At 38.7% G+C, this 26,103-nt stretch overlaps 1 protein-coding gene across 1 annotated transcript in view; it reads right to left on the reverse strand.

Annotated features, from left to right (window-relative positions):
- Positions 1–26,103, reverse strand: part of DHX40 (DEAH-box helicase 40) — a 50,450-nt gene continuing 24,347 nt past the window's right edge. The window contains exons 12-18 of the mRNA XM_070390580.1: positions 23,070–23,227; positions 7,742–7,856; positions 7,130–7,238; positions 6,345–6,442; positions 3,136–3,205; positions 2,591–2,819; positions 1–1,292 (exon numbers count right to left, since the gene is read on the reverse strand). Of these exons, the coding sequence (XP_070246681.1) occupies positions 1,153–1,292; positions 2,591–2,819; positions 3,136–3,205; positions 6,345–6,442; positions 7,130–7,238; positions 7,742–7,856; positions 23,070–23,227 (919 nt within the window). The 3' untranslated portion in view covers positions 1–1,152. The remainder of the gene's footprint in view (positions 1,293–2,590; positions 2,820–3,135; positions 3,206–6,344; positions 6,443–7,129; positions 7,239–7,741; positions 7,857–23,069; positions 23,228–26,103) is intronic.

Consider the following 26,103-nt stretch of genomic DNA (forward strand, 5'->3'; position numbering starts at 1 on the left):
TGTCTTTTGAATTTGAACAACACTAATAGCTTTATTTAACAGACACTGAATGACTACTATGTGCAAAGCACTGTGTTAGGTGCCATGAAAGATACAAAGATGAAAAAGACACAGTCCCTGCCCACAAGGAGCGTATAATCTAGTGGGGGAGACAGACAAATACACAAATAACTAGAATACAAGGCAGTAAACAACAGAGTGGACAAACGCTGAGCGTGGCCTGAGTGTGATACTAACTAGCCTCAAGTTCCAATTTGAAACACTGGTGATGTAGAGTTGGCTGCTTTGAAAATCCCATTTCAAGATCAGCATAATAAATGTTTAAATGGTCCTATCCAAGCAGCTGGAGGCAAGACAGTAGGCCAGGTGGAAGGCTGTTTGAAACACTGTCACATTTACATATGTGGTGCTGATACAAGTATGCAGGGACAGCTAAAAAAAGACCATATATGTATCATCTGTCCTTTGGTTAATGGCTATAGCTACTGTTTTAAACAATATAGTTTTATATAAAAAGGAATTTGTATAATTCCAGAAAAGTCAACTTAAGGATTAATATTAATTCAACAAAGAATCTTGCCATAGGCAATTTTCTTATTTACTAATTGATTAAGTATTTTCTCTAAATATCTATAAAGCTCTGTAGCAATTAAACGGTTAGACGTCTAAGTATTGCTGAGTAAAAACCTCTTATGTTTAGCCTTCTGAAGGAAATGGTCACAAACCTGATAACCTGATATAGTACTACTCTATTAGCAACAAGAAGGCCTTAAAGAGATTTAAGGAAAATAACTTTTAATGCTTCAATGCAAATGGAATACATACTGATTAAATACAATTCAATGTTCTTTGAAAATATCTCACTGACAGCATTTGATACCAGTTAAGGCCAGCAAAACTGAAGTGAGGAAAATACCATATATATTGTCTTTCACTGGTTTCATGTATCATTGCCTATGACTATGGCAACTCAATGTTTTTCTTTGAAACTTCCATTTATTGGTACCAATGAGCTCTGATTTGCTTTTAACTATTATGCTTAAAAACAGCTGCTGACCACTTCCTCTTGGTAGTGCTGTCTGACATAAATGGCAAAGTAGAAACACATTTTCTGGCTGTTTTTCCTACTTCCTGAATTGCAGGGTTCACTGCTTAGCCAGTTTCCTTCAGTGTGTCACTGTGATCCTGGGACCTCTGCTGCTTCCGCTCGAGGAAACGAGCACGTGCGTCTGATATGGATTTATCATCATTTCTTCTTTGCATTTTCTTTAGGACTTCTTTGGATATTCCATCTGAAAACATTACAAATTAATCCAATAAAATTTTAGTTTTGAGTTCGGTATTAGAAATGTTAAGAGAAAGAGATGCTCTTGTTTTTTAATGTTTAGGGGGGGAGAAAAGGAAATTAAATTTTGCCCTTTAAAAAGAAATGATATAAAGTCTCTGGTTAAAAATAAGAGTATAGAGGCCTGAGAACTCAGAAAAATTGACCCTAATTGAAGCAAGTAGTGCAGTTATTCCCGTTGCTGTTGTTTAGTTGCTAAGTCATGTCTGACTCTTTCGTAACCCCACCAGGCTCCTCTGTTCACGGGATTTCCCAGGCAAGAATACTGGAGTGGGTTGCCATTTCCTTTTCCAGGAGGATCTTCCTGACCCAGGGATCAAACCCCGCCTCCGGCATCAGCAGGCAGGTTCTTTAACTGAGCCATGAGAGAAGCCCATAGTGCAGTTATACACTGCAACAAGACACCTAGCAGTTAACATTGCCAATGACACTTCTATAATCTTGGGCAAAATCCCCCCCATTCTATTTCCCAGTGATGTTAAATAAGGATAATGCAATTTGTTCCATCAATCAGCCTCCAAAAGTTTTGCTGAAAAGCTTTTTTTTACATGTGAGCTGAGAATTAAGCTTTCTGTCCTAGTTCACTACAACAAGTGTTTATGCCTCCAGAAGGAAATGGTCCAAAAAAGCAAAAACTAATGAGACACTTAGTCATTTTATAGTTAAGTACAAACCTTTCTGGTTGATAAGTAGTAATATTAACTACTGCAATTAGGGGCCTAACATTTCAAGAAAAAAAAAATCTCTTGGAAAAAAAAATGTTCGAGGTAATATTTCACAAAATTTTATAAATGAAATAAAAATAGTAAAGCACTACTGGCAAGCAATCTGGCATAATGACTGAGTAGAGGCCACAGAATCAAATTTCCTGGATTCAAACTCCAGATTCACCAAATATTAGCTTTGAGATTTTCAGCAAATTATTATACGCTGCTAAGTATCTCCTCATCCATACAGTGGGGATATGTAGTTACTTCATACGGTTATTGTGGAAATTTAATGGGGTTATTGAAGTTGTTAGCACATGGCCAAAGTTCAATAGATATTTTTAATAATGCTGCTGGACAAAGGGGTTAAGAAAAACATGATTAACTGGAAGGAAAGAAGGAAGTCAAAGTACGTCTGAGGCTCATGACAACTGTTTGCTTGTCTGAGGAGACAGCCAGGACCGAAGCTCTGGAACAGCATTTCTGCAACTATATGAGAATGTGGACGCCTGCGCTCTAGAACACGTGATTCACTCACCCTTTCGGTGCTTTACATTTTCCTTATTGGTCCACCTCCTTCGCGCATCTTCTCTCACTTCACGGCGGGCCACACTGCTCAAATCATGTGCATTAAATTCATGCAACTTGGGTAGCAAGTCTCTCACCCATTCATAACGGATTGGACACACAATTCTTGCATAGACTTTGGTGGTAACTAATACCTCATGAAAAATGATCCATTCAAGTTTGGTTTCCTGTTCATGAAGCTACACAAAAGAATTCGTTTAAGGATGACAACTCAATAACCTGCCTTATTCCAGATTAGACCAACCAAACATTAACAGCCTCAAGTTTTCTGAGTTAATTTTTATATTCTTCAATCAAATAGGAGGCACACATCAACCAATACCTTTATGTAATAAGATATATGCTAAACATATCCTCACATCTCTTTTTTCAGAGAAAAGTAGAAGACATCTGTATATTACTTATTCCTACATCTTTACAAAAGGAAGAAATTTCTACAGCTTCCTTTACAATAGGAAGAAATTTCTTTCTATTAGTAAAAATTCAGGTACTTACTGCTGAGGAAGGATGAATATGAACTGGGCTTCCACGCCCATCCATTGTGCAAAATGTTCTCCCAACAGACCTAAGAACCGAAAAACCAAAGGATCAAAGACAAGAACAGTAAAAACAATTAAATAAGTAGAGCACTAACAATGAAAAATTATATGTCCTACTACAAGGAGTACTGTATGGAGAGGTTTGTATTTATTTAACTGTCACTATAACTTCTCTACCAATTCATCTTAAAATTAATGATTCAGGGAATTCCCTGGTGGTTCAGTGGTAAAGACTCTGTGATCCCACTGCCAAGGGCGTGCATTTGATCCCTGGTCAGGGAACTAAAATTCCTGAAGCAATGCAGTGCAGCCAAAAAACAAAAAACTAATGAGACAACTTATATAGTGATTTTACTTAATTATAAAACTTTCTGGTTGGTAAGTAGTAATATTAACAATAATATTGTATTTGTGCTTTAGAATTTCCAAAATGCTTTCATAATGAAGCATCAAATAAACCTACTAGTTTTGACAGCCAGGTACTTTATTAAAAGATCAAAACTGAGATTCAAATAAATTAGATAGCTTTCTCAAGGTCAAAGAGCTAATGTATGGTGAAAGCAAGTCCCAAACATAGGTGTTTGGACATAAATACAGTATTCTTTATATTGTATTATACTACATCTCCTTTCAAAGGTATAAATAATTTTCACCATTCTAAAACAGACAATTAGAACAGTTCATCTATAATTTTTCTAATTCCTATTAACTTCATAAATTCTTACCCTCTTCTCTACTTCCCTACATAAAGATTATTCCAAAAACTTATCAGAATAAAACCTTAGCTTAATCACACAACTGATTTCCTATAAAACTTTACATATATTCCTATTATAACCCAGGTCAGACTGCATTATAATTATTTGTATATATATATATCTACACAGTCCATATTTGGACAGTACAAAAATCTTTTTTACTTGAATCATTTGAAAGTTAGTCACCAATCTTTTGCTTCATCATCCCCAAATCCCCAAATAGGAAAGTGTGTATTTCCTATAATCAAGAATATTCTCCTTCATAACCAACGTAAAACCATCAAAACCAGGGAATTAACACTGATATACTACTAGCATCTAATTCTCAGAACCCACTGAAGTTTTATCAAATGTCCTAACAACATCCTTTATAGCAAAACGACCCAGTTCAGAAATCATGGACTGCCTTTACTTTTCATGGTCCTTTAGTCTCCTTTATTCTGGAAAACACCCCCCAGTCTATCTTTGACCTTCAAGATCTTGACACCTTTAAGGATTACAGGCTAGTTATTTTGCAGTATGTCCCTCAATTTGATTTTGTCTGTTTTAAGACAATTAGACTCAGGTTACAGATCTTTGGCAAGAATATCACAGAACAGATGTTCTGTTTTTATTACATCCTATCAGGAGGAACAAGATTTTGATTTACTTCATTTCTGATGATGTTCACTTTGCTTGTCTGATTTAGGTAACATCTGCCAGGCTTCTTCACTAAGAAGTTACTTTTTCCCTTTGTAATTAACAAGAAATTTGTGAAAAGGTGCTCAACTCTGTAAACAATTCCATTTGTCATTAAACTTTTAATTTACTCATTTGTTAATTTATATGATTATAGACCCAGGATTTCACATTTTATTCAATCCATTACTATCAGTATTATGAACGTCAAAATATCCCATCTTCGATCAGCCTGGGCCTATTCAAACTGGCTCCTTTGTACTTGGTCACATGGCCTCCACCTTCACTGATGACCACTTTGCTTACAGGTAAAATAAGATGTTTGGGGCTCATTGTGTACTTTTCCAGCCTTATTTCTCCAAAGGTCCTTTATGTGGCAGATGGCTGTTCCAAGTCAAAATCTGTGCAGAGGGACTTCTCTGGTGGTCCAGTGGTTAAGAATCAGCCTTGCAATGAAGGGGACATGGGTTTGATCCCTGGCTGGGAAACTACGATACCACATTTCTCAAGATCAAAGAGCTAATACATGGTGAAAGCAAGTCCCAAACATAGGTCTTTGGACTTAAATACAGCATTCTTTACATTTATTATACTACATCTCTTTTCAAAGGTATAAATAATTTTCACTATTCTTAAATATAATTAGAACAGTTTATCTATAATTTTTCTAATTCCTGTTAATGTGAAATTCTTATCCTCTTCCGTACTTCCCTACACAAAGGTTATTCAAAAAACTTATCAGAGTGAAACCTTAACTTAATTGTCACAACTGATTTCCTATAAGACTTTACACATATTCCTGTGGAGCACTAAGCACACACGCTGCAGTTACTGAGACCGAATGCCACAGCTAGAGAGTCTGTCCATGCGCCACAACGGGAGATCCCGCGTGATCCAACAAAGACCACAAGTGACGAAACCAAGACCTGACACAGCCAAAAATAAAAAAAAAGATCTGGGCACAAAGTGTATTCACTGCTATTATAGTTATTGCTCCTAGTCCATCTCATAGTTAGGTTACATAAATATTTACAGACATACAAATACATATCATACACACACACAGAGTAACACCTATTTTTTATTATCGTTATCTATCTACCCATCCACTTAATAAAAAATAAAAACTGTAATATCTGAAATTTCAATCAATACCACAGGGCTCATTCCTGTTTTCTTTTAGTATTTTTAACTCCCTTCACCATTTACTTTAATGTCTTCAATTATGTGGTCGACTCCTCTGTATATAACAAATCTCCCATCACCACCACTCTTGCCCCTTTGCCACAAAGATGCCCTCCCTCCACTCAGACTCTGACATTCAAACAACCAAACAATTCCCATGTGAGTACCTTCCCCAATCCTGCTCAAGCCCTGACAGTCCACACCAAACCATCCTTCATCAGGGATGCCATCCTCAACCTATTTGGCTTTCACGCTCCACAAAGAGCCACTCCTCTGCAAGAAAACCACTGTCCCTCAGCTTGGGCACTAACCCCCCATGCTGGACAGCTGTTCTGCAGACTCCCCTCCTCCCCACATGAGTTTCAATATCCCACTCTCAGCCACTGCAGCTCCCCCGGCACAAGTGACAGTTATAAGAAGGTTCTCTGTAATTGATGTCATCATAAACACAGACCTTAAATCAAATTGTCTGTAATATTAAATAGTTCAATATGGTCATCAAATACAGTTATATTTCTCTATCCGTCTCTTAAGCTCTTAGTGCTTACCTTGAGCTACATTTTTGAAATAACCGGCACAAAGACATCTTCGCAGGACTTCATGTTTAGGGCCTTCAAAGGTCTCTCTTGGGAAATCACTTTGCTGTAGACAGAATACATGTATAGTGGTAAGTCTCAGAGAACAACTTGAAACAATCTTTTGGTTTGAAAACTCCAAATTTCTAAAGACTTCTGTTTCTGGCCGATATGGAATATGAGGCACCAGATTGACCCTTCTGCTTGAAACAACCAAAAAAATGGACAAAACATATGAAATAATGATTTCCAAAGCACTATATGAAGGACAACGAGTCTGAGAAATAAATGAAGGAAAAAAAAATGAATTAACTCCAACAACTGTTTCAGCTTACAGTCAACCTTGAGAGAGATTCTGAACCAAGGTACAGGAAAGGAAAAACCCGAGTGAAACCTAGAGAACTCCCTGAGTTAAAGAGACAGAGCTGAGAATCCAGAGAGACCAAGATGGCTAGAATCCCCAGCCAAAGTTCAGGAGAGAAGCAATCTGCAGAGGACCCCAGAGATCTACAGGAGGGCTTCAAGAGTTCAACTGAGAACTGATAAGCACATGACTGTGAGGAAATTACCCAAGGCCAGGAAAAGAGCCTCCCAAAAGGATAAGGGACAACAGAGTTGTGTGCACAGGGTCAGTAACGGCGTTTGTTCCTACAAGTCATTCTTCAACACCTTATAATACACACGGTTTTGGGGAGAGAACTCAGAAGGTCTTGCCAAAACGCCACTCAAGGGGAAAAAAAGTCACAGCAATCACCTGTTTAAGCTTCCTGATCAGTTCTCTAAGTTGAGCTTCAACACGAAATGCAGAAAATAAGCACCTCCAATGAATCCAATGTTTCTGGCACCATGAAGCTGGAGCTCCACTGCAACACAAAAACACTGGTGTCTCAAAAGTATCTTTCACAAGTGAAAGTCTAACATTCTCATTTCTATCACACAACTAGAAACAGATAAGCAACTGTCAGCTCTTTTATGAGACCTGTCCAATTAATAAGAAAGCACTTTAAGGAATATGAAAAAACAAATTAATACACCTCTAAGTGAATTAAAATAACTTGTAAATAGATTTCTTTATATATATATGCTTTAACAAACATCCAATCATTTTCTCATCTAAACTAGTTATACAGAATCAAAATTCTATGAGGTCAGTTTTCAAGAAAGGTTAAGCAGAGAAGAAAGACAAGAGTTAATATTACACAATAAATGACGGTCACAGTCACCTCACAGAGAAATCTCACTAATGTTCACAAAAATACACTGAGGTCAGTATAATCCCCACTGAAACTTACTGTCTGAAGTCATATTCTTACTGAAGCTGTATTTCAAACGAAGGCTCTCCAGTTCAAAGAACTATCTCACATACCTTGATTTGCACTGTTCAAAGATGACGGCTAAAGTTGCAAAGTCATTAAATCCTCCAGCTTTAGCTGCCAACTCTCGGTGTCTCTGCTCTGCTTCCTTCTGGTACTCTGGATCAACTAAAACGACAGTTGGAAAGGCAGTTTAGTTCCACTTTACATCAAGCCTCTTTCTTCCCTTTGTTTATTCAAGCATATTGAAATCCGCCTCACCCTCTGAGGTGAAACAAAGGAGAATGACTTAACTCTTCGGTGGGGGACTGTAGACCTCTAACTACTCCCACAATTCCTTTTCCTCTTTAATCACTTTGGAGATTTTTGCTAGAATAGCAACATTACTTCTCAATCAATTACCTTTAAAAGAGTATCTGGAATTTACTATTTGTTTTCACCGTAAGAGTAACCAATGTTCACATTAAAAAAAAAAAGTAAAAGTTCAATGTTTCCCACTTTGTCACATTATCCACAAGTCAATCCTCAGGGCTAACCACTGTTAACTATTTAGTATGTGTCCTTTAAGATATTTTCTACACACACACACACACACACACACACATATACACACACATAAGCATTGTGTATGATGGTTTATTTTCTTCATAAGTTTCTTCTGATACTTCTTTTATTTATTTAATAACAGTTTAACTAAGTATGTATAGAAGCATTCATTCTCAAAATACCTACATTGTATTTCTCAGGGGTATAAGGATATAACACAATTTAACCCACCTCTATTTATCCAATTCCTAATTACAGACAATTAGGACCATCACATATGTAAAACCGAAATACTACAAACTTTTCTCTTTTAATATTATACTGAAGAATATCACGCATACAGAAAACTACACAGGTTCTGAGTGTACTGCTCAGTGAATATTCACAAATCCAACACACCAATGTACTCGACAGCCAAATCAACAAGCAGAATATTACCAACATCCCAGAGCCCCTTCTTCACTCTCTTTCAATAACTACTCAGCCCCCACCACAAGGATAACCACATTCCGACTTTTAACCCAATGAAAGGGCTTTATTTGTTTTTAAACTTTATATAAATGTACTTTATGCGTCTGGTTTCTTTTGCTCACCCTTAAGTTTCTGATTTATCTATTAGTGACTTTGACCCAATCCCACTCAGGAATTATATGTTCACTGATTGCCCAAGTTCCCCACACAGCACTTTACCCAGGCTAATCTCTTTCGGAGTCCCCTGGCCACATTTTTTTTTCCTCAAAATTTTCTAGGGCTTCTTCCTTCATTGCGCAACATCAAGCCACAGCTCGTATTATACCCATCACAGCTAGACTGAGCAGAGGCCCCACGTTGCCTAATTGCAGGGAGCAGCACTTACACAGACTACAATGTGAATCTGCAAAGCATCAGTTCCTGGTATTAGGAAGAATGCAATCTGATTAAACAAAACACTCACGAAGATATAAAGTCTTCCATCCCAGGTTTTAAGTAGTTTCCACCTAAGTGACCTGGGTAACAATGGAAGGAAGTAGCTAGAGACAAAAGGGGAGCAAATATGATTTATCACACACCACACAAATGGTCCTGTCAAGGTAAAGATACAACGCTCATGTCTTGAATCAGTCATGAGCATTGATTTTTTAAGCTGAAATACCTAATTTTGTCTAATTATCTAATAGTATCTATTTTATCTAATAGTATCTAAAGATACTACGCCAAAAGACAAAATGCACTAAAATAAAGCATTAACCATGTGTTAGCTTCCAACACTAAGAGACGAGCTCACCTATCAACCAGGGGCTCCGACATCCTTGAATGGATATAAACAGAGTCCCTGCTGCCTCGGACCTCTGGGCTATGGACCTCAGAGAAGCCTCTTGATGGTTCAGTTCTTCCCTTCCCTGCACCTGACCCTAGAGACATTCAGTGTGGCTGCAACACCCACCACGACTATTCACACAAACGCTTACCCTTTCTTATTAAAACGTCAGAGTAACTGCAGTGAGGGCTTCCCTAATGGGTCAGATGATAAGGATTCTGCCTGCAATCCAGTAGACCCCAGTTTGATCCCTGCGTCAGGAAGATCCCCTGGAAAAGGGCATGGCTACCCACTCTAGTATTCTTGCCTGGAGAATCCCATGGACAGAGGGGGTTACAGTCCTTGGGGTCAAAAAGAGTTGGACAATAAACTTGAGTGATTACAATTCTAAACTCAGTTTATATTTTGTGATGATTAACTCTGCGTGGTCAGCGTTGGATCTCTGTTGTTCATGGTGGCTGCCTGCTCAGACTTTAAAACATGTACAGAGCCCACTGCTTTTCTGGCTGTCCTTCCCACACAGCTATTACCTTCTCTCTGTCTCTCCTCCCAGTTATTCTCAAAGCCAAGAGAAAATACAGAGAATATTTTTTTCTTTTCCTTAACTCTTCCCTCAGAAATAACCTAATTAATTAAAATTAAAACTGACAGAAGTCCCAAAGTAAATTCAGGAAATGTAGAAAAGTAAAAAAAACCATTACCACACACAGTTCTGACAATCTCAGCAAGTTTATCCTCTGACTGAACAATAGTTTGACTATCTTTAATTACTTTCCCAGTAGACTTGTCATTTTCTTTAATTTTTTATCTTTCCCCAGATGAAATTCTATTATCAGTTTCACCTCAGACAAATAATGCTCTGAGGCAAAAAACATAAACAAGGAACTGAAGCAGCAAAACAAGACTGTAGACTGTATCAGCCTAACTTCTTCCTTTGGGAAGATAATGCAATACTTTTCTATATACAATCAACCAGAAAACAAAACTATTACATAGGAAGAGTTTCAATAACAACAATCTTCAGAGCAGAAGCAGGGGAGTAAGGCTGTAATAAAGTACCACTTATCTCTAAATATATCACAGTTTAAATATTTTTTAAAAATTTAAAACCAACACAATGTTATTTTAAATTTGGTCCATTTTAAGGCAATGCTGTTTACCATCTTAAAAACACTTAAGAGCCCTCACTCCATTGTTTGACTTCTAAAGCAATATCTATACTAGCAGACACTGTGTACACAGCTTACTACAGCAAGAGAGAGATTATTAAAAATGTTGACGGCATCATCATTTTGATGTTTAAAAATCTTTATTCAATGATAGATCTGAAAATACTAGCCAGTTTTACCAATAAGTATAATAAACTGGGCTTCCCAGGTGATACCAGTGGTAAAGAATCCGCCTGCCAATGCAGGAGACAGAAGAGACATGGGTTTGATCCCTGGGTCAGGAGGGAAGGGCACCCTACTCCAGTATTCTTGCCAGAAGAATCCCATGGACAAAGGAGCCTGGTGGGCTACAATCCATGGGGTCGCAAGGAGTTGGACACAACTGAGCGTCTAAGCAGAGCAGATGTAATAAACTAAATTAGGTGATCTACAAAGACTAAGACCCAAGAAAGAATTGCTTAACCTATAAAGACTATATAGCAGCTGGACAACAAATACATATTTGGGGATATAACAAGATCTCAGCAAGTCACATGCTCAAAAACTGAAGCTGCATTTTGTCGCAGCTAAACTTCTTGATGATCTAAGTTTAAAAATTAACCCTAAATCACATATGTACATATAAGAAGAGTGTCTCTCCAAGTATGAAGAAGAAACCAATAGCAATTGTTGCCTCAAGCAATTAGATTTGGATGACGCCAAGGAATGCCTCTGCCAAGGTGTCTAACTTTATTTAGATCAGACTATGTAGCAATTTGTGCTCTAGGGCACTGTTAAAAACAAGAGATCAATCACCTAGCAATCCGGGGAGACTAACAGCTTGGTGTAATACCAATAGAGGCAGGCCAGCAAAAATTGAAACAGAGCAGCCAGATTTTACAAATTGCTTTTATTGAAGTATAGTTGATGTACAATATTGTATCACTTTCAGATGAACAATAATATAGTGATTCAATATTTTTACAGAGTATACTTCATTTAAGTATAATCCTACTACTATACTTTATATTAATAATATAATATTGAAGAAGACTATTGAAGAGTCCCTTGGACTGCAAGGAGATCAAACCCGTCAATCCTCAAGGAAATCAATCCTGAATATTCACTGGAAGGACTGACGCTGAAGCTCCAATAGTGTGGCCACCTGATACAAAGAGCTGGCTCACTGGAAAAGACCCTGACGCTGATAAAGATAGAAGGCAGGAGGAGAAGGGGATGACACAGGATGAGATGGTTGGATGGCATCACTGACTCGATGGACATGAGTTTGAGTAACAGCTCCAGGAGATGGTGAAGGACAGGGAAGCCTGGTGTGCTACAGCCCGTGGGGTCACAGAGTTGGACATGAATGAGTAACTGAACAACAAATACTTCGTTTAAAGCTATTATAAAATAATGGCTATATTTCCCTGTGCAATAAAATATATCTTTTTTGCTTATTTATTTTAGACATAGCAGTCTGTATCTGTTAATCCTATTTCCAAATTTACCTGTCCCTGATTCCCTCTCCTCACTGGTAATCATTATTTCTTTCTCTATATCTGTAAGTCTGTTTCTGTTATTTACATAAATGCATATGTGGTAACTCAGATGGTAAAGAATCTGCCTACAATTCAGGAGACCTGTGTTCACTCCCTGAGTCATAAAGACCCCCAGGAGACGGCAATGGCAACCCACTCCAGGTTTCTTACCTGGAGAATCCCATGGACCTAGGAGCCTGGCAGGCTGCTGCTGCTACTGCTGCTGCTAAGTCGCTTCAGTCGTGCCTGACTCTGTGCGACCCCATAGACGGCAGCCCACCAGGCTCCCCCGTCCCTGGGATTCTCCAGGCAAGAATAGTGGAGTGGGTTGCCATTTCCTTCTCCAATGCATGAAAGTGAAAAGTGAAAGTGAAGTCGCTCAGTCGTGTCCGACTCTTTGCAACCCCATGGACTGCAGGCTACAGGGTCACAAAGAGTAGGACACAACTGAGCAAATAACACACTATTTTCTTTTTTTAGGTTCCACATAAAAATGATAACAGAGCATCTGTCTTTCTCTGTCTGACTTGATCCATTTGTTGCAAATGGCAGAATTTCATTCTTTTTTATGCCCAAGATAAATATATTCTATTGTATGGGGGGGTGGTGTGTGTGTGTGTGTATGTGTATATATATACACATATACAATATATATATATATTTTCTTTGCCGCAGGAGACAGATCCAAAAAAATATTGCTACAGTTCAGTTCAGTCGCTCAGTCGTGTTCGACTCTTTGAGACCCCATGAATTGCAGCAGGCCAGGACTCCCTGTCCATCACCAACTCCCGGAGTTCAACCAAACTCATGTCCATCGAGTTGGTGATGCCATCCAGACACCTCATCCTCTGTCGTCCCCTTCTCCTCCTGCCCCCAATCCCTCCCAGCATCAGAGTCTTTTCCAATGAGTCAACTCTTCACATGAGGTGGCCAAAGTATTGGAGTTTCAGCTTCAGCATCAGTCCTTCCAAAGAACACCAAGGACTAATCTCCTTCAGAATGGACTGGTTGGATCTCCTTGCAGTCCAAGGGACTCTCAAGAGTCTTCTCCAACACCACAGTTCAAAAGCATCAATTCTTCAGCACTCAGCTCTCTTCACAGTCCAACTCTCACATCCATACATGACCACTGGAAAAACCATAGCCTTGACTAGATGGACCTTTGTTGGCAAAGTAATGTCTCTGCTTTTGAATATGCTACCTAGGTTGGTCATAACTTTCCTTCCAAGGAGTAAGCGTCTTTTAATTTCATGGCTGCAGTCACCATCTGCAGTGATTTTGGAGCAAAAAAATAATAAAGTCTGACACTGTTTCCACTGTTTCCTCATCTATTTCCCATGAAGTGATGGGACCAGATGCCGTGATCTTAGTTTTCTGAATGTTGAACTTTAAGCCAACTTTTTCACTCTCCTCTTTCACTTTCATCAAGAGGCTTTTTAGTTCCTCTTCACTTTCTGCCATAAAGGTGGTATCATCTGCATATCTGAGGTTACTGATATTTCTCCCGGCAATTTTGATTCCAGCTTGTGCTTCTTCCAGCCCAGCGTTTTCTCATGATATACTCTGCATATAAGTTAAATAAGCAGGGTGACAATATACAGCCTTGATGTACTCCTTTTCCTATTTGGAACCAGTCTGTTGTTCCATGTCCAGTTCTAACTGTTGCTTCCTGACCTGCATATAGGTTTCTCAAGAGGCAGGTCAGGTGGTCTCGTATTCCTATCTCTTGAAGAATTTTCCACAGTTTGTTGTGATCCACATAGTCAAAGGCTTTGGAGTAGTCAATAAAGCAGAAATAGATGTTTTTCTGGAACTCTCTTGTTTTTTCCATGATCCAGCGGATGTTGGCAATTTGATCTCTGGTTCACACAGTCAAAGGCTTTGGCATAGTCAATAAAGCAGAAATAGATGTTTTTCTGGAACTCTCTTGCTTTTTCCATGATCCAGCGGATGTTGGCAATTTGATCTCTGGTTCCTCTGCCTTTTCTTTATTGTTCTTTTTTCTTTTTTTTCCTCTGCCTTTTCTAAAACCAGCTTGAACATCTGGAAGTTCACGGTTCACATATTGCTGAAGCCTGGTTTGGAGAATTTTGAGCATTACTTTACTAGCGTGTGAGATGAGTGCCATTGTGCAGTAGTTTGAGCATTCTTTGGCATTGCCTTTCTTTGGGATTGGAATGAAAATGGACCTTTTCCAGTCCTGTGGCCACTAGTGAGTTTTCCAAATTTGCTGGCATATTGAGTGCAGCACTTTCACGGCATCATCTTTCAGGATTTGAAATAGCTCAACTGGAATTCCATCACCTCCACTAGCTTTGTTTGTAGTGATGCTTTCTAAGGCCCACTTGACTTCACATTCCAGGATGTTTGGCTCTAGGTGAGTGATCACACCATCTGTTAAAGAGTGTTCTGCTTGGTTTCAGGTCTTCCTTTCAGGTCTTTAATCCATTTTGGGTTTATTTTTACACATGGAGTGAGAAAACATTCTAATTTCATTCTTTTATACATTCTTTTTCAAACATTCCACAAGTATGTATGTAGCTGTCTAGTTTTCCCAGCACCATTTACTAAAGAGACTGTCTTTTCTCCATTGTATATTCTTGCCTCCTTTGTCATACATTAATGAACCGTAAGTATACAGGTTTATTTCTGGGCTCTCTACTCTGTTTCATTGATCTAAGTGTCTGTTTGTGTGTGTGTGTGTGTGTGTGTGTGTGTGTGTGTGTGCCAATACCATGCTGTTTGATTACAGTAGCTTTGTAGTACACTCTGAAGTCAAGGATGTGACATCTTTAGCTCTGTTCTTTTTTCTTAATACTGCTTTGGCAATACAGAGTCTTTCATGATTCCATATGAATTTTAGGATTATTTGTTCTAGTTCTGTGAAGTGTCTCAGGTATTTTAAAAGGGATTACATTAAATCCATAGATTGCTTTGAGTAGTGTGGACTTTTTAATAATACTAATTCTTCTAACCCAAGAACATGAGATATCATCCCCTTTCTTTATATCATCTTTAATTTCCTTCCTCAGTAACTTAAAGTCTTCAGAGTATTTCTTTGATTAAATTTATTAACAATATTTTAGTCTTTTTGATGTAATTCAAAATAGATTACTTTCTTGCTTTCTCTGATAGTTCATATATTAGTGAATAGAAAATCAACAGATTTCTGAATATTAATAATATATCCTGCAACTTTACTGAAATCACTATTAGTTCTAATAATTTTTTGGCAGAAATTTTAGAGTTTTCTATGTCTGAAGTGAAGTGAAGTCGCTCAGTCATGTCCGACTCTTTGCAACTCCATGGACTTGTAGCCCACCAGGCTCCTCGGTCCATGGGATTTTCCAGGCAAGAACACTGGAGTGGGTTGCCATTTCCTTCTCCAGGGGATCTTCCCACCCAGGGACCGAACCCGGGTCTCCTGCACTGTAGGCAGACGCTTTACTGTCTGAGCCACCAGGGAAGCCCCATTAGGATGGTAATAAAAAGAATGGAAAGGCAGGACAAATATAAATGACGCTAGGAGATAATAACTTAAAAACATTGGTGTCAAGAGGTTTCGAGTTTGAGCTCCTGGTAGGAAAGAAGAAAACAAAGAAAAAAGTTCAAGAGAGTCATCTTGAGATATGTATAGTATCTGCAAACAGTGATTAAGTTTTACTTCTTCTTTCCAATTTGGATACCTTTTATTTCTTTTTTGTGTCTGACTGCTGTGGCTCAGACTTTCAATACTATGTTAACAGAAGTGGCTAAAGTGAGCATCTTTGTTTTAGAGGAAAGGCTTTCACCACTGAATATGATATTACCTATGGAATTGTCATATATGAGACCACCCAAATGTTTAACAGAAAGATCAGAGAAACCTACCAAAAAACTATAGGTTGTCCTGATGTTCTGGAAGACTGTGCAGATGCCCAAGTAAACCTAATAAAACCTAATCCTGAGTCTGACAAGACAATAGACGAGGCGACTGCTTTACAGTTATATTTTCATTGTTTGGAATTTAAAAACACTGATAAATCTCTGTGTTATTTGAGTGCTTTCAGGGTAATTCATCCTTTATACCCATTAACATCAATGATATCAAGTGCTTCATAAAGACAAAACTTACTTAAGAATTTCCCATCAAAGCACAAAATACAAGACATTCCTACTGGCTATTATCTCAATATTCTAAAGAATTAGACTGTCCTATGTTCATAGATATCTAAAGGCCAAATATTAGGCAAGCAAAGGGAAGTCCCTCCTTTCCTGAAGTTGCTAAACTGTAATAAAGTTGTTGCTAAATCCAAGTAAAAGCCCTCAAGGTACCAAAAACCACCTCAAGGACTTAACAAAGAAGAAAAACCAAAGAACATATAATCAAAACCTAAGACCTGAACAACTTCAAGGGCTACAAAACTGACAATCAACAGTCTATCACAGATAGAGGTTCTAAATAAGAATTTAAAAACCTGGAATTTTACTTCTAGCTATGGAAACAACTTAATTTTTCTCTTCTCTTGACTTCTTTCAAAGATATATGAAGCCTTAAGGGAAAAATTATACTACTGTAAATTGTGAGGTTTATAATCTATGTAAATATAATATATATGACAATAATAACACAAATGATGGAGGAATAAGTGGAACTAAACAATTCCAATGTTTCTCATATTTCACATGAAGCAATAAAATATTAACTTTGAGTAAATTTTAATTAAAGATGTGTATTATAATCCCTAGAGCAAGGATATATTAAGAAATGGCAAAAAGCCAGCAAAGGGTTCAACAAAATCCCTATCAAAATTCTTAGCAGGCTTATGTTGAAAAAACTAATATGCTGATTTTAAAAACATACAGAAATGCAAAAAATATAGAATGACCAAAACAACACTGATTTCAAAATTTACCACAAGAGTTGGCAATTTCTTAGTTTACCTAAGATAAATAAAAAATATATATCTACAAAACTCTTGCATAAGAATGTTCAAAATAGCTGTATTCATAAATAGCACCAAACAAGAAACAATTCAAACGTCTGTCAACAGGATAATGGATAAACCAATTATAGTATGCAACAGGATACTAGTCAACAATAAAAAAAAACAAAGCATTGATACATACAAAAATATGGATGAATCTCACATATAATATGTTGACCAAAAAAAGTCAAGCACAAAAATGCACATATTATATAATTTTATTTACATGAAGTTTCAGAAGAGGCAAAACTAACCTGAAAAAATCAGAAAAGAGGCTGGCTGTAAGAAGGTGGGATGGAATCTGAGAAGGGGCACTGAGAGAATTTTCTGGAGTGATAAACCTAGATCTTGACAGGAGTATGGGTTACAGTAGTAAATGTATTTCACAAAATTCACTGAATTACAGACACAGCACTTACACTTTTCACTACATGCAAATTTTACCTCAAAATAAAAAAAAAGAAGAGAGAAATAAAACCAAAAAAAAAGATAAACAATAAACAATAAAAATTAAAAAAAGAAGAAAAAAACTATAAGCAAATATTGAACTCTAGTTATAAAGGACTGCCTTTCACAGTGGTATAGCTTAGTGATTCTAAAACCACTTCTGTATATTCTAGGGACAATGAACAATTTGAATATGAACTCTGGACTAGATGATAGTATTGCATCAGGTATCAATGTTAATTTTCCTAATTTTGATAAATGTGCCATGGTTAAATAAGAGATTGCCTGTGTTCTTAGTAAATTACATGTAAATATTCTGTGGTAAGGGAGCACAATGTTTCCAATTTACTCTCAAATGATTCAGAAAAAGAAATAAAATGTATATTTATAAATACTTATAAATATATATATGTACACATGCAGGGCTTCCCTGGTTGCTCAGCTGGTAAAGAATCCGGCTGTAATGCGGGAGACCTGGGTTCAATCCCTGGGTTGGGAAGATGCCCTGGAGAAGGGAACGGCTACCCACTTCAGTATTCTTGGCCTGGAGAATTCCATGACTGTGTAGTCCATGAGGTCGCAAAAGGTTGTGACTGAGTAACTTTCACTTTTAAGGGCTTCCCTGATAGCTCAGTTGGTAAGAATCTGCCTGCAATGCAGGAGACCCTGGTTCGATTCCTGGGTCGGGAAGATCCGCTGGAGAAGGGATAGGCTACCCACTATAGTATTCTGGCCTGGAGAATTCCATGGGCATAGTCCATGGGGTCGCAAAGAGTCAGACACGACTAAGCGACTTTCACTTCACACATGCACAGAGAAACAAAGAGAATAGAATAATAAAGCAAATGCAGCAGAATGTTAAAAACTTGCTGAAACTAGATATAAAAGGTACGACTAGATATAAAAGGTATAAAAGGTACAACTCTCAACATTTCTGTTAGAGTTGGATCACCTCAATCCAACTCCCTGGTTTTCCAAATAAAAAATGAAATCCAGAAAAACCAGACCAACCATCTAGAATCCTGATCTCTTGACTCTCACTTCAATACTCTATAATAGTTTTGAAAAAGAGTATTATTAGCTTTGATACTACCTAACAAAAGCCAGCCAACCTTATTTACTGCATATAGTACTTTACTAGGAAAAAAAAAAACTGCAATTAGGATACTATTAGAATCAAAATTCTGATACTTAAAAAAACTACACTGCAGGACCTTCCCAGTGGTCTAGTGACTAAGACTCCACACTCCCAACGCAGGGACCCAGGTTTGATCCCTGCTCAGGGTACTAGATCCCACACACTGCAACTAAAAGATCCCATGTGCCACAACTAAGATGCAGGACAGCCAAATAAACAGTATGTGTGGGTGTGCATATACGTATACACAAATAATATATATATAAAATAAATATAGACGTGTGCACATATGTATACACAAATAAATGATACATATAAAATAAATAGAGATGTGTGTGTCTGTGTGCATGTTCAGTTCAGTTCAGTTCAGTTGCTCAGTCATGTCCGACTCTTTGCGACCCCATGAATTGAAGCACGCCAGGCCTCCCTGTCCATCACCAACTCCCAGAATTTACCCAAACTCATGTCTATTGAGTTGGTGATGCCATCCAGCCATCTCATCCTCTGTCGTCCCCTTCTCCTCCTGCCCCCAATCCCTCCTAGCATCAGAGTCTTTTCCAATGAGTCAACTCTTCACATGAGGTGGCCAAAGTACTGGAGTTTCAGCTTTAGCATCAGTCCTTCCAAAGAACACCCAGGACTGATCTCCTTTAGAATGGATTGGTTGGATCTCCTTGCAGTCCAAGGCACTCTCAAGAGTCTTCTCCAACACCACAGTTCAAAAGCATCAATTCTTCAGCACTCAGCCTTCTTCACAGTCCAACTCTCACATCCATACATGACCACAGGAAAAACCATAGCTTTGACTAGATGGACCTTTGTTGGCAAAGTAATGTCTCTGCTTTTTAATATGCTATCTAGGTTGGTCATAACTTTCCTTCCAAGGAGTAATGTATGTATACCCAAATAAATATGTATATAAAATATAGATGTACATATACATGTATACAAAAAATGCATATAAAATGTAAATAGTATAATACATATATGTGTACATATATTTATACACAAATAAATAACAAATAAATGTTAATAGTATAATTTAATAATATATACACATATACGTGTGTATACATATATGTATACACAAGAATATATATAAATGTGACCCATATAAATAATATATACACATATAAATATATATATATGCCGTTCAGTCGCTAAGTCATATCTGACTCTTTGCAGCTCCATGGACTGCAGCACACCAGGCTTCCCTATCCTACACACACACACACACACACACACACACACACCAATACTACATTGCAATCTATTTGGGATAGGTAGAACATTGATTGGACTACAGAGTATTTTTATACAAAAATTTATCCTCCATTATAATCATCACAATAATAAACCAATCTGAACCAACACTCATAGCCATAAAGTGATATGGCCAGTGAGATAGCACACTACTGTTAAGTCTGGGTTGTAGGCAAGATACACTATCAATTCAGGAGCTCCTTGAAAAGAAAAGAAAGTTGTGCCTCCCCTCCCCACACACAGAGTAGAAGAGAGCAAAGCTTACATATGATGAACTAAGTTGTGTCCCATATTGACACGCTAAGAAAGGAAAGAAGCAGAAGTCTAAAGACATGAAAACCTCAAAATAATCCTTTCTCTAAGGGTACAAGGGCTGAACTACCATTTCTTTTGATCACAGAGAAAAAAAAAGTTAATATATTACTAATGTACTGTAACAAGGCAAAGGTTCACCACGTTATCTTCCTTTACCAGTTAAAGGAAATTCTCTCAGCCAGGATCGTTATATACCCCCTATACTTCAAAAAACTAAGTTAAAGAATAACAAAATGAAAAAATCGTTTATCTTCAGTTTCATGTCCTGTAGGGATAGATACCAGAGAAGGCAATGGCACCCCACTCCAGTACTCTTGCCTGGAAAATCCCATGGATGGAGGAGCCTGGTAGGCTGCAGTCCATGGGGTCGCTAAGAGTCAGACACAACTGAGCGACTTCACTTTCACTTTTCACTTTCATGCACTGGAGAAGGAAATGGCAACCCACTCTAGTGTTCTTGCCTGGAGAATCCCAGGGACTCGGGAGACTGGTGGGCTGTCATCTATGGGGTCACAAAGAGTCAGACACAACTGAAGCGACTTAGCAGCAGCAGCAGCAGGGCTAGATATACGGTGATGAAAATATGTTCAGTAATTAAAAAAAAAATGTTTAGTGAATTACCGGAGATATAAATAAATAGATATTCCACATACATGGGTAGGAAGACAATACCGTCCAGATGTCACTTCTTTCCAATTTGATCTATAGACTCAATGTAATCTGAATTAAAGTCTTAGAAAGTCATTTTGTGGATATCAACAAACGAGTTCTAAAGTTTATGTGAAAAGGGAAAGACCCAATGGCTAAGACTAAAAGTTAACTAAAAGTTAAAACAATGTTTTAGGAAGGGGAAGAGGAAAGCTGGAGAAATAACCCTATCTAGGTTCGAGAGTTACTATAAAGCTTCAATAATCAAGACAGTGTGCTATTCACAGAGGTACAGAAAAACAAATCAGTGGAAGAGAGTACATGGACCAGAGACAGACACATACAAATTCACTCAAATGACCTCTAACAAAGGAGCAAAGGCATTACAGTGGAGAAAGGAGTCTTTTGAACAAATGGGGCTGGAACAGAAGGACATCAGTTTCTAGAAGATGACATAGGAGGCAATCTAGATGAACTTAGGTACAGTGATGATTTTTCAGATATGACACAAACGCATGACTCATCAAAGAAATCACTGATAAACTGGACTTCATTAAAATTAAAAACTTTTGCTCTGGAAAGACAAAGTCAAGAGAATGAGAAAAGAAGTCATAGACTGGGAAAAAATACTTGTACAAGACACACCTGATAGAGAACTGTTATCCAAAACATACAATGAACTCCTAAAACCCAACAATAAGAAAACAAAGGGCTTCCCAAGTGGCGCAGTGGTAAAGAATCCGCCTGCCAATGCAGGAGATGCAAGAGACAAAGGTTCGATCCCTGGGTGGGGAAGATCCCCTAGAGTAGGAAATGGCAACCTGTTCCAGTAATTCTGCCTGGAAAATTCCATGGACAGAGGAGCCTGGTGGGCTGCAGTCCATGGGGCCGCAAAGACTGGGACATGACTGAGCAACTGAGCACACACACAAAAAAACAAACAATCCGATTTAAAAAGACCAGAAGAGACACCTCCCCAAAGAAGATACACAAATGGCAAATGAGCACACGAAAAGACGATCTACATCGTACGCCATCGGGGTCTACAAATCAAAACCACAGTGAAATACCACTACACACCTACTAGAACGGCCCAAACCCCAAAACAGTGCCAACACAAGAAGCTGTAGAGAAGGTAGAGCAACAGGAATTTCAGGCTCACTGCTGGTGCGGATGCATTATGGCAAACACTTTGGAAGACAGTCTGGCACTTTCTTATAAATACAAACATATTCTTATCGTACAATTTGGCAATAAGCTGTTCATACAAAAACCTGCACACAAATGTTTACAGCAGCTTTATCTGAAACGGCCAAAACTTGAAAGCAACCAAGAGGTCTTTCCATAGGAAAATGGATAAACAAACTCCACACAATGGAATGTTATTCAGCAATGAAAGGAAATGAGCTGAGACATCCCTGGAGGTCCAGTGGTTAAGAGTCCACCTTCTAACACTGGGGACATGGCTTCGACACCAGTCGGGGAACTAGGATCCCACATGTCATGAGCCAACCAAATCCACACGCTGCAACTAGAGAAGCCCCATGAGCTATGACTGGAGAAAGTCTATGTGCTCCCGCCAAAAAACAGAGATGAGCTATCATGCCACCAAAAGACACGGAGGAGCCATAAAAGCACACTGCTAAGGAAGTCAATCCGAAAAGGTATTGGAAGGAATACCTTCCAGTACAGGAATACAGGAATCTGTATAGTCGAAATATATAGTGGATGATATTGAAAAAGGCACACAAAAGAAATTTCAGTGGTTGCTAAGGGTTTGGGGGAAGGGATGCAGGAATGACTGGGTGGAACACAGTGCAACTACTCTGCACAATATTCTGACGGTGAATATGTGTCATTACAGATCTGCCGAAACCTATAGAATTTACAACACAAACAGTGAACTCTTCAGTAATAATAATGTATCAATGTTGGTTCTTTAATTATAAAAAAGGTACCATGCTACTGAAAAATGTTAATAATAGGGAAAACTCTGTACTTTCCCTCAATTTTTCTATAAACCTAAAAATGCTCTAAAAAATAAACTCTATTAATTAAAAAAATTTCTTACCAGGTCTAATGAAGACATTTTCCACAGACAACATTGCTGCTATTGGAAGCAGTAGATCTTCACAGTCGAGAGAAGCAGCCTTTATTACCGCACATGTCAGATGTGGAGGGAGAGGAAATTCTACCATAGACAAACCCAATCTGGTCACATGGCCACTCCTTAATGGAAAGAAAAAGTTCTTAAGTCTTTCTGCCTTCAAAGAGTACAAGTGAACTGTTTATCACTCAGAATAAGTTAGATAACTTTAAATTACCTCTAGAAATTCAATTCAATATAAGGAATATGATACACTGTGGACACTGATAAGAGAAACAACAGTTCAGTTCAGTTCAGTCACTCAGTCGAGTCCGACTCTTTGCGACCCCATGAATCGCAGCACGCCAGGCCTCCCTGTCCATCACCAACTCCCTGAGTTCACTCAGACTCACGTCCATCGAGTCAGTAATGCCATCCAGCCATCTCATCCTCTGTCATCCCCTTCTCTTCCTGCCCCCAATCCCTCCCAGCATCAGAGTCCTTTCCAATGAGTCAACTCTTTGCATGAGGTGGTCAAAGTACTGGAGTTTCAGCTTTAGCATCATTCTTTCCAAAGAAATCCCAGGGCTGATCTCCTTCAGAATGGACTGGTTGGATCTCCTTGCAGTCCAAGGCACTCTCAAGAGTCTTCTCCAACACCACAGTTCAAAAGCATCAATTCTTCAGTGTTCAGCCTTCTTCACAGTCCAACTCTCACATCCATATATGACCACAGGAAAAACCATAGCCTTGACTAGACAGACCTTTGTTAGCAAAGTGATGTCTCTGCTTTTGAATATGTATCTAGGTTGGTCTTAACTTTCCTTCCAAGGAGTAAGCGTCTTTTAATTTCATGGCTGCAGTCACCATCTGCAGTGATTTTGGAGCCCCCAAAAATAAAGTCTGACACTGTTTCCACTGTTTCCCCATCTATTTCCCATGAAGTGATGGGACCAGATGCCATGATCTTCGTTTTCTGAATGTTGAGCTTTAAGCCAACTTTTTCACTCTCCACTTTCACTTTCATCAAGAGGCTTTTGAGTTCCTCTTCACTTTCTGCCATAAGGGTGGTGTCATCTGCATATCTGAGGTTATTGATATTTCTCCCGGCAATCTTGATTCCAGCTTGTGTTTCTTCCACTCCAGCGTTTCTCATGATGTACTCTGCATAGAAGTTAAATAAGCAGGGTGACAATATACAGCCTTGACGTATTCCTTTTCCTATTTGGAACCAGTCTGTTGTTCCATGTCCAGTTCTAACTGTTGATTCCTGACCTGCATACAGATTTCTCAAGAGGCAGGTCAGGTGGTCTGGTATTTCCATCTCTTTCAGAATTTTCCACAGTTTATTGTGATCCACACAGTCAAAGGCTTCGGCATAGTCAATAAGGCAGAAATAGATGTTTTTCTGGAACTCTCTTGTTTTTTCCATGATCCAGTGGATGTTGGCAATTTGATCTCTGGTTCACACAGTCAAAGGCTTTGGCATAGTCAATAAAGCAGAAATAGATGTTTTTCTGGAACTCTTGCTTTTTCCATGATCCAGTGGATGTTGGCAATTTGATCTCTGGTTCTTCTGCCTTTTCTAAACCCAGCGTGAACCTCAGGAAGTTCACAGTTCACATATTGCTGAAGCCTGGCTTGGAGAGTTTTGAGCATTACTTTACTAGCGTGTGAGATGAGTGCAATTGTGCGGTAGTTCGAACATTCTTTGGCATTGCCTTTCTTTGGGACTGGAATGAAAACTGACCTTTTCCAGTCCTGTGGCCACTGCTGAGTTTTCCAAATTTGCTGGCATATTGAGTGCAGCATTTTCACAGCATAATCTTTGAGGATTTGAAATAGCTCAACTGGAATTCTATCACCTCCACTAGCTTTGTTTGTAGTGATGCTTTCTAAGGCCCACTTGACTTCACATTCCAGGATGTCTGGCTCTAGGTCAGTGACCACACCATCGTGATTATCTGGGTCGTGAAGATCTTTTTTGTACAGTTCTTCTGTGTATTCTTGCCACCTTTTCTTGATATCTTCTGCTTCTGTTAGGTCCATACCATTTCTGTCCTTTATCGAGCCCATCTTTGCATGAAATGTTCCCTTCAGATCAGATCAGATCAGTCGCTCAGTCATGTATGATTCTTTGCGACCCCATGAATCGCAGCACGCCAGGCCTCCCTGTCCATCACCAACTCCCTGAGTTCACTCAGACTCACGTCCATCGAGTCAGTGATGCCATCCAGCCATCTCATCCTCTGTCATCCCCTTCTCCATTTGCCCCCAATCCCTCCCAGCATCAGAGTCTTTTCCAATGAGTCAACTCTTTGCATGAGGTGGCCAAAGTACTGGAGTTTCAGCTTTAGCATCATTCCTTCCAAAGAAATCCCAGGGCTGATCCCCTTCAGAATGGACTGGTTGGATCTCCTTGCAGTCCAAGGCACTCTCAAGAGTCTTCTCCAACACCACAGTTCAAAAGCATCAATTCTTTGGCACTCAGCCTTCTTCACAGTCCAACTCTCACATCCATATATGACCACAGGAAAAACCATAGCCTTGACTAGACGGACCTTTGTTGGCAAAGTAATGTCTCTGCTTTTCAATATGCTATCTAAGTTGGTCATAACTTTCCTTCCAAGGAGTAAGCGTCTTTTAATTTCATGGCTGCAGTCACCATCTGCAGTGATTTTGGAGCCCCCAAAAATAAAGTCTGACACTGTTTCCACTGTTTCCCCATCTATTTCCCAGAAGTGATGGGACCAGATGCCATGATCTTCGTTTTCTGAATGTTGAGCTTTAAGCCAACTTTTTCACTCTCCACTTTCACTTTCATCAAGAGGCTTTTGAGTTCCTCTTCACTTTCTGCCATAAGGGTGGTGTCATCTGCATATCTGAGGTTATTGATATTTCTCCCGGCAATCTTGATTCCAGCTTGTGTTTCTTCCAGCCCAGCGTTTCTCATGACGTACTCTGCATAGAAGTTAAATAAGCAGGGTGACAATATACAGCCTTGACGTATTCCTTTTCC

Source organism: Bos mutus, chromosome 19, assembly GCF_027580195.1.
Source record: "Bos mutus isolate GX-2022 chromosome 19, NWIPB_WYAK_1.1, whole genome shotgun sequence".
Classification (NCBI taxonomy): domain Eukaryota; kingdom Metazoa; phylum Chordata; class Mammalia; order Artiodactyla; family Bovidae; genus Bos; species Bos mutus.